This window comes from Grammomys surdaster, unplaced genomic scaffold (genome assembly GCF_004785775.1).
Source record: "Grammomys surdaster isolate TR1022 unplaced genomic scaffold, NIH_TR_1.0 138855, whole genome shotgun sequence".
NCBI lineage: Eukaryota > Metazoa > Chordata > Mammalia > Rodentia > Muridae > Grammomys > Grammomys surdaster.
Genome location: NW_021622516.1, coordinates 26,091 through 33,684, shown reverse-complemented (window position 1 = coordinate 33,684; position 7,594 = coordinate 26,091). Strand labels below are relative to the sequence as shown.

Below are 7,594 nucleotides of genomic sequence, written 5' to 3'. Positions count from 1 at the left end.
AAAGAAAAGAAAAGAAAAGAAAAGAAAAGAAAAGAAAAGAAAAGAAAAGAAAGAAAGGAAGGAAGGGAAAGGAGGAAAGAATGAGAGAGAGAGAGAGAGAGAGAGAGAGAGAGAGAGAGAGAGAGAGGAGAAAAGGAGGAAAGGAAGAAAGGAGGGAGGGAGGAGGAAAGAGACAGTACTCTCGAGGCTTTAGTTCAAAGAAGAAACTTTATTTGCCCTAGAATCTGCAGAATGGGAGCAATGGGAATTTATGTGTATCCTACAAACCCAGGAAGTCCCTCTCCCTTGGCTCAAACTTCTTTGTGGGTGGTACTCACACCCTTGGTGACATACCCTGCTCTCCTCTAAATTCCCCTCAAGCCTCCAAATCTTCATGTGTGCTACTGCCCACAGTTCATTTTACCCAAAGTTCCCAATCATTTCCTAGCTTCCCTCAATAGAACTGAAAAGATACCAACTAAAGAGCTTGATGCAGCTGTGCTGGCAACAGCATTTCCACAAGTTCAAAGCTCACTTGGTCTATATAGTGAGTTCCAGGCCAGTTAGGGCTACATAATGAGATCCTAGAGAGAGGAAGAGAGGGAGGAGACAGAGGAGAGAATAAGTTGGGTGGGAGAGAGATGGATCAGGAAGAAAGGAAAAAACTTACATTCCTTGAGGTTTGAAGGGCTTCCTTGCTGGGTATTTCTTGGAATATTATTATGTGTATGAGTATTATACTGTGTCTCTCTCTGTGTGTATGTGCATGTGCACACACACAAAGGCTCTCCTACAAAATAGCACATGTGGGAGACCCAAGGACAACTTCTGTGATTTGTTTCTCTATCACAGGTTCTGGGGAATGCCACCTGTCCTATGTAGCAACTGCCTTGAACCATGTTTCTAGTCCTCCTTCTTGGAATTTGATTTCCTTAGATTATTGATCATTCTGCTGAAGAAGACTTAAAATAAATTACAAGTCTATATTTTCAGTTGGGTATGGTGGCTCATGCCTGTCACCCCAATATTCAAGAACTTAGGTAGGAAGATTATTCCAAGTTTGAGGCCAACCTGAGCTATATCTAATGAGTTCCAGGTTGTCCCAAGCCTCAATCACAAAACAAACAAACAAAATAAAATAAAATAAAATAAAATAAAATAAATCAAATAGAAAGGTCTCTACAGTCATTCCTTGTCCTTTAATACCACTAGGAGGGAAGGAGGTCCATCCAGGATCCTCCTGCCTTTACCAAGCTTGCAAGAAGCTCAATCCTTTATATAAAAAGGCAGAGAATTTGCACATGACCACTGCATATTCTCCTATAACTATTCATCTCTAGACTATAGTACTAAGTAAATGCTTCATAAGTGATTTCTACCCTATTATTTAAGGAACACAAGAAAATCTATAACCACTCAGAACAAATTTTTCTTTCTATTTTCAACTCACAATTGTTGAATCCATGTATGCAGAATCTGCAGATACAGTTAGCTAACCATTTATTTATTTTTGAGATTTTTTTTTGGTAACCTTTTCCAGTATTCAATTGTGTGGGGTTTTTTTTTTAAAGATTTTTAAAAAAATTATGTGTCTGTGTGTAGGTATGTGGATGTGAGTGCCCACAGAGGCCACGTGAGTTGGACATTCCGGGAACTGGTGTCATAGATGGCTGTGAGACACAGATGTGGGCACTAGGAATCAAACTTGGCTCCTTTGCAAACACAGCACACACTTAGCCCCCATACTGTGTTTTTAAAGTTCCCTTTTAGAAGGGATTGTGGCTTAGTGATAGAATACCTGCACATCACATGGGTTTAAGTATCCCCAGCAATACAAAACAACAAACAAACAAAAGTACCCCCTACTATCTGGGTTTGAGCATGAGGACTTGCACCTATAATTGCAGCAGTGAGGAAGCTGAGGCAAGAAGATGCTAAGTGTGAGGGAAGCCAGAGTCATACTTTTAGGACTTTCTTTTAGTCTAGCCACATCCCACTAACTTTTTTATCTTCTCCCTTACACATACACTCACACTCTGATATGTAGTGGGGTAAGCAATAGTAAAAGCACTATGATCACCAAGAATCTCATGATGTCATCCAGGCTAGCCTGGACTATCAATGTGGCATAGACTGATCTTGAACTTGCAATCCCTCCTGCTTTAGCCTCCTGATTGCTAGAACTATAGGAACAAGCTAGAACACACCTAGCTACAATGTCTTTGTTTGAGATCAACCTAGTCCAGGGTGGCCTCAAATTCATGGGAATCTTTCCACCTCAGTGCTGGGATTACGGACAGGTGTGTGAGTCATTAGACCCAGCTTAGAATGGCATTTCTTTTTCTTTTTGTTCCTTTTATTCAGAGGGAGGGTTGTAAGACAAGGTTTCATGTAGCCGAGGCTGGCCTCCAATTCACTATGTAGGTGAGGATGACCTAGAACTCCTGACAATCTGATTCATCTCCTAAGTGGTAGGATTACAGGCATGTACCACACCCAGCTCAGATCTTTTTCTGGAGAAAAATGAACAAGCCCCTGTTTCTCAGCTATCTGTAAACCATGGAACATGGAACTGGATGCAAAGGAAATGCTCAGTGAGTGCCTGGTGGTTATGAGAACATGCATGTGCTTGCTTTCACACATGTGTCAAATACACAGCCACGAGGGGGTGGGGAGGGGTTGAATCCACTCTTCCATGATGAGGAGAGAGATGAGACTTAGGTGAGACTGCAGAATAAAAGGTTTATTAGGGGAGCAGCAGCACAGTTTGGACATTTTGTTCTCTCCTCCTTTAGCCTCCTGCTGCTCAGTGGCACCACATAGTCAACCATATCCTGGTCTCTGAGAGTCTAAGGCGGTCACTGAGGGCCTACCTAGAAACTCAACTGTCTGCTATTACTATTCCCCCATAGCTTCTTCCTCCTCTTCATCTTCCTCCTCTGTCCAGCTCAGGTCATCATCTGAATCCTCAGATTCTTCCTCATCCATCTCTAGTAAAACCCCTGCCCTAGCCTTCTCAGCTAGTGAATCAGGGTGCTCCAGCTGGGCCCAGGATCCTGGGTCAGCCTTGACCAGGGAGATTTCAACCCGTGATGGCATCAAAGAGACAGAGCTCTGCTCCACGTTTATGACCTGAGGACGAGGGAAAGACAGAAAGAATGAAGGAATCACAGGCTTGGGATTGGAGTGGCGATGAATACAAACAGAAAAAGAAAGGGGAAGACAGATGAGGGCAGTGGGGAGGAAGGAAGGAGGAAAAACCAAATCAGTTAAAGAGAAACCCTCTATCTTTCAGCATCCCCCTATCCACTCAGTCTGGCCCTCCTTTTAGCCCACTTCTCTTCACTTACCCCCCAGAGCTTCATCTGTGCTTGGAACACACGATTACCATCAAAGACAATGTGGACATGAAGCTGAGGGAAAAGAATTGTAAGGGTAGTAGTAATCCCAGAAGGTCAGAAAGAGTCATTAGTACAGAAGCAGGTCAGAGGGGAGATCCACAGGCCAGCCAGACAACCCTGATACAATAACTTTCCATTCCCCTCTGGGGACTGTGGAACCTCAAGAGTGACAGCAGTCAGCATTTCTCCCTGTAAGATTGCACTACCACCAGAGTTGTTCACTAGGCTCCTATCCTGCCACAGATTGTTCCTCACCTCAGTTTGACTGGCCTTCACCCAGTTGAATGCAGGAAGTGGAATCTGGCCATAGACCGTCAGCACTACCAAGGAATCTGTCTGGTGCCAATCATGGCGGCAAGATGCTGGCAGCTAAAGAGAAGTGAAATAAGGATGGTAAAATCAACTCCTAACCCAAGAGGAGTCTCCCCGGGGTATAAAGACATAAGAAAACTCAGAAAGATCAACTATTTCATATGGCCTAGACTCTGGGCTATGGAGGGATAAAGAGCAGAATCTTACTTGATTTGTATCAAAGAAGTTAGGGAGGCCAGCCATGAGCTAACTGGGAGGAGAGCTTATCTCTGTAACTGGGTCCTAGCCAAGTGTTTAGGAAGGATGGGGCTTACCTGCTTTGCCCAATCATGTCTACCAACTCTACATCCTGGCTGTGCCAGGAATGCCCCAAAATCCAGAGTCTGGATACCACAACAGCTCCAAGACTTCATCCTGAGGGAGGAATATAATTTGTTTGAATTTTACCCCCAAGCCCCTTACTCTTATCCATATGGAGACGCCTGCCCAGCCCCTTCTCTTACCCCTCATGAAACCGAGGTGCCCCTGGGTGATAGGTACATGGAGTAGCATCACTCTCAGGACCTTGGTAAACCTAACAAGGCCGAAGGAGAATCAGGTTATTCAAATTCTTGCCTATACTCGGGCATCCCTCCAGTATCTCTCAGCCACATGCTTGAGCCCCCCAAAACTCTCACTCACAGCATCACATCCTGGGTTCTGGCAGCTGGAACCAGTCCAGATCAGACTATTGTCAAGTCCTGGGCAAAGGAAACAGTCAAGAACTGTCTATTTCCCCCACCCTACTGGTATTTACATGAAATTGCAGTCTTTGAGACCTGTCCTATGAAAGACCTACCTACCTGCTCCAGGTTCCTGGTCTAGTTCCTTCTGTTCCAAAGCCACTCCCAGGGCTTGAGATATAAGAAGTGGTAGGAGTTTGGGAGGCATCTCAGACCTACAGGTTATAAGCAGGCATTTAGTTCTGATTCATTCATCAGAATGAGCAGCTCCAGCACCCCAACCCAGGAGAATAAAGTCAAGTCAGTTTGGTGAAAGTGAGCAGGGTCAGAGAAGTCAGGTAGCAACTCCATTGGAAATTTTCAACTCTGTGGACATTCATATTCTAAAACCCTGTGAAAGTGCCCAGGGCTTCCTTTCTGGCTGGTTGCTTCCGATCTTCCGCATTTCTCTGCAGAACTGTATCACTTTCTCTTCCTGTTTGACTGTGGACCTAATAATGCTTCGCTTGTATTGTTCTCTGGAGCCTCCTGCCTTGCTAATATTACTTCCTTTCTGTGACATAAGATGTAGCTTTTTATGTTTTTGTTTTGAGACAGGGTTTCTCCGTTTAACCCTGGCTGTTCTGGAACTTAACTCTGGAAATCGGAGCTGGCCTCAAACTCAGAGATCCACCTGTCTCTGCCTCCTGACTTCTGGGATTAAAAGGGCGCTCTACCATGCCCTGAAAGGTGCTTTTAAGGGAGTGCCAGGGTGCGGGGTAGGGAGAAGACCTGGATTCAGTTCCCAGTACCTACATCAGGTGGGTCACAACCACCTGTAACCATACAGCCAAAAGTAAAAACAAAGGATGAGATCTCAGTGAGTTCCTAGCCAGTGAGGGCTACTGTCTCAAAAAGAAATTCAAATAGAATATTGAGCTTTTGATTTTTTATTATTAGTTTAGTGTAGGGACATGCATACTTCAGCACATGTGTAGAGGTCAGAGGACAACTTTGTAGAGTCAGTTCTCTCTTTCAGTCTTGATGTAGGTTTCACAGATCAAACTCAACTCAACAGGATTATGTAGGAAACACCTTTTTCTGTTGAGCTATCTACTACTACTGGCTCTTTTGTTGTTTTGAGACAGGGTATCACTTGGTAATCATGGCTGACGTGGAACTCACTGTATAGAATTGAATAGCGTCAGACAAGTGGTAATCCTGCTGCCTCTGCCTCCTAAGTGTTGAAATGTATAGGCACGAACCAACATTTTCTTTTTTATTTTCTGTAGCCCAGGCCAGCCCAATAGCCACAGCAATCTTACTGATTCAGCATTCTTGAATACTGGGATTACAAGGAGCCAACAAAACACATAGCTGTAAGATTTCTTAAAGTTCTTCCAAAAACTAAGAGATTGATATAGGTGTGTTGGTGGCGGCGTGAGTAAGGTACAATGATACACATGAAAATGTGATAATGAAACCCACTATTTTCTATACTAAATAATGATCATTAGAAACTGAAAATATACAACAAAAATATCACCTCATTCTCAAGTAAGTGTGGTAGTGCCCACCTGTAATCTCAGCATTCAGGAAGTTAAGGCAAGACGATTTGGGTTCAATACTGAGCTGACAGCCTATTTCTCAACAAAACCAAACACTACTCTGCTATATACTAAGCATGTATCTGAGGGGCTCTCTAGTCCCTAGAGTAAAACCATCTATCCCACCCTCCTTACAGTCTTATAGCAAAGGACTTTTCTAGAAACAAATTTCCCCAACAAAAGATGCATTATCAAGTTAACACATGACCCTCCTTCACATCCCTAGCCCCTAGTTTTCAAACCCCAGTGAGCCATTAATTCCTAGGAAGCTACATGGATGTAGACAAAAGCCCGCAGGTCTCTTTACTTAGGCCTTTCTCGGAGCAAGGTCTCTGCTGACTTTGGAATTGTATTCAGAGCTTTTTGCTCCTGAAGTGAACTTGTGGCAGGGCCCTCAGGCTGAGGAGGGACCTCAGGAAGCTTCTCAGCACAGTGTGGTCCCACAGTACAGCCCTAGTACAGATAAGGAGATAAGGGTTAGAAGTAGCACTCTTCTATAGGGAGCTGAATCCAAGGAAGTAAAGGGTTTACCTTGATGTTTAAGAACTCAGAGAAATCTACAGTTCGCTTTCGGCAGCAGGACCAACCCTGATAACAAGAGACCCTGATCAGCTTGGATTTTCTGGGTGTATTTCCTTGGGGAAAATGCTCTTGCTAAGCCCCCATCACCTATTCCTCACCTTAAGTGCATCATGAAAGATTGGGACCCCAGGGTGATAGCGACAGGAATCTGTAGATACCAGCAGAATGATCAAGGAAGAAAGGTAACCATGACAAATACCATCCCCTCACATTTTCCCCAGGTTCATGTTAATGGCATTTCAAGGAATGTGAAAATAAACTAGCAGAGTCAAGATCACCCAGACCAATTCAATTATACCCAGTTTTTGTTCTCCTTGTTCCCAATGGCCAGCCACACAGCTGACCCCGAACACCTACCCAGAGCCCCTGAGGTAAATAATTTACTCACCAGGGAGATTGGTATTGGGGTCAAAGTGTTGCCCACAGCCTTTGTTATAGCAGAGCAGAGACATGGGAGCACTGACCGAGCTTACTCAAAGGGTATTTCAAGGAGTCTGGCTGCAGAGTGGGGAACACCTCTTAGTCTGAAGGCTTTTTAGCTGCTTAGAAGGGCCAGCTGTTTCTATCTTTAGTTCAGGAGGCGTCCACCTCCAAACATGGGCAAGGGAACTTGAGTTGGTCTTCCCAGCCAATAGGAAAGTGTTCCAGAGCTGAGACTCAGGAAAAAAGGATCAGGAAGAAGAGCCCTTGGAACTTGGGTGAGGTCAGTTAACTACAGCAGTTTTAGATGTTGCCAATTCCAAGCCTCTGACATACCAGCAGCTGCTCAGAAACAAAATACTAATTAAGTTCCCCCTCCCTGTGTGGGTATGGGTACAACCCCTCCGTTTTCTGCCATCTAGAATAGCTTGCTTGCCATTACCTTCAGGCAGTGCCAACGGCACTGGTCCTAGCCATTCCACCTTGCATGGCACCTTCCCCTGGCCAGGTTTGCCTGATGTTTTAATGTTTCAATCAGAAAGTCAAAGATCACCCCTATGTAATTTACTGTATATACCTCCCAAGATAGACC

General features: G+C 44.4%; 1 protein-coding gene across 1 annotated transcript; it reads right to left on the bottom strand.

The window, feature by feature from the left end:
* Positions 1-2,701: 2,701 nt before the first annotated feature.
* LOC114615745 (integrin beta-1-binding protein 2) lies at positions 2,702-6,582 on the bottom strand. The gene is made up of 9 exons (XM_028761394.1): positions 6,532-6,582; positions 6,308-6,453; positions 4,535-4,629; positions 4,374-4,432; positions 4,196-4,266; positions 4,007-4,106; positions 3,636-3,749; positions 3,330-3,392; positions 2,702-3,111 (listed from the first exon to the last, which is right to left on the bottom strand). Exons 3-9 carry the CDS (start codon positions 4,620-4,622, stop codon positions 2,878-2,880), a joined length of 729 nt encoding a protein of 242 aa, XP_028617227.1. The 5' UTR covers positions 4,623-4,629; positions 6,308-6,453; positions 6,532-6,582; the 3' UTR covers positions 2,702-2,877.
* Positions 6,583-7,594: the final 1,012 nt, after the last annotated feature.

Excerpts from the sequence above, each read along its gene's own strand:
- LOC114615745 (XM_028761394.1), bottom strand. The coding sequence starts at position 4,622 with ATGCCTCCCAAACTCCTACCACTTCTTATATCTCAAGCCCTGGGAGTG. Across the intron at positions 4,267-4,373 it reads AGAACCCAGGATGTGATGCT|GTTTACCAAGGTCCTGAGAG; the intron begins GTGAGTGAGAGT and ends CGGCCTTGTTAG. Across the intron at positions 3,393-3,635 it reads TGAAGGCCAGTCAAACTGAG|CTTCATGTCCACATTGTCTT; the intron begins GTGAGGAACAAT and ends CTTTTCCCTCAG.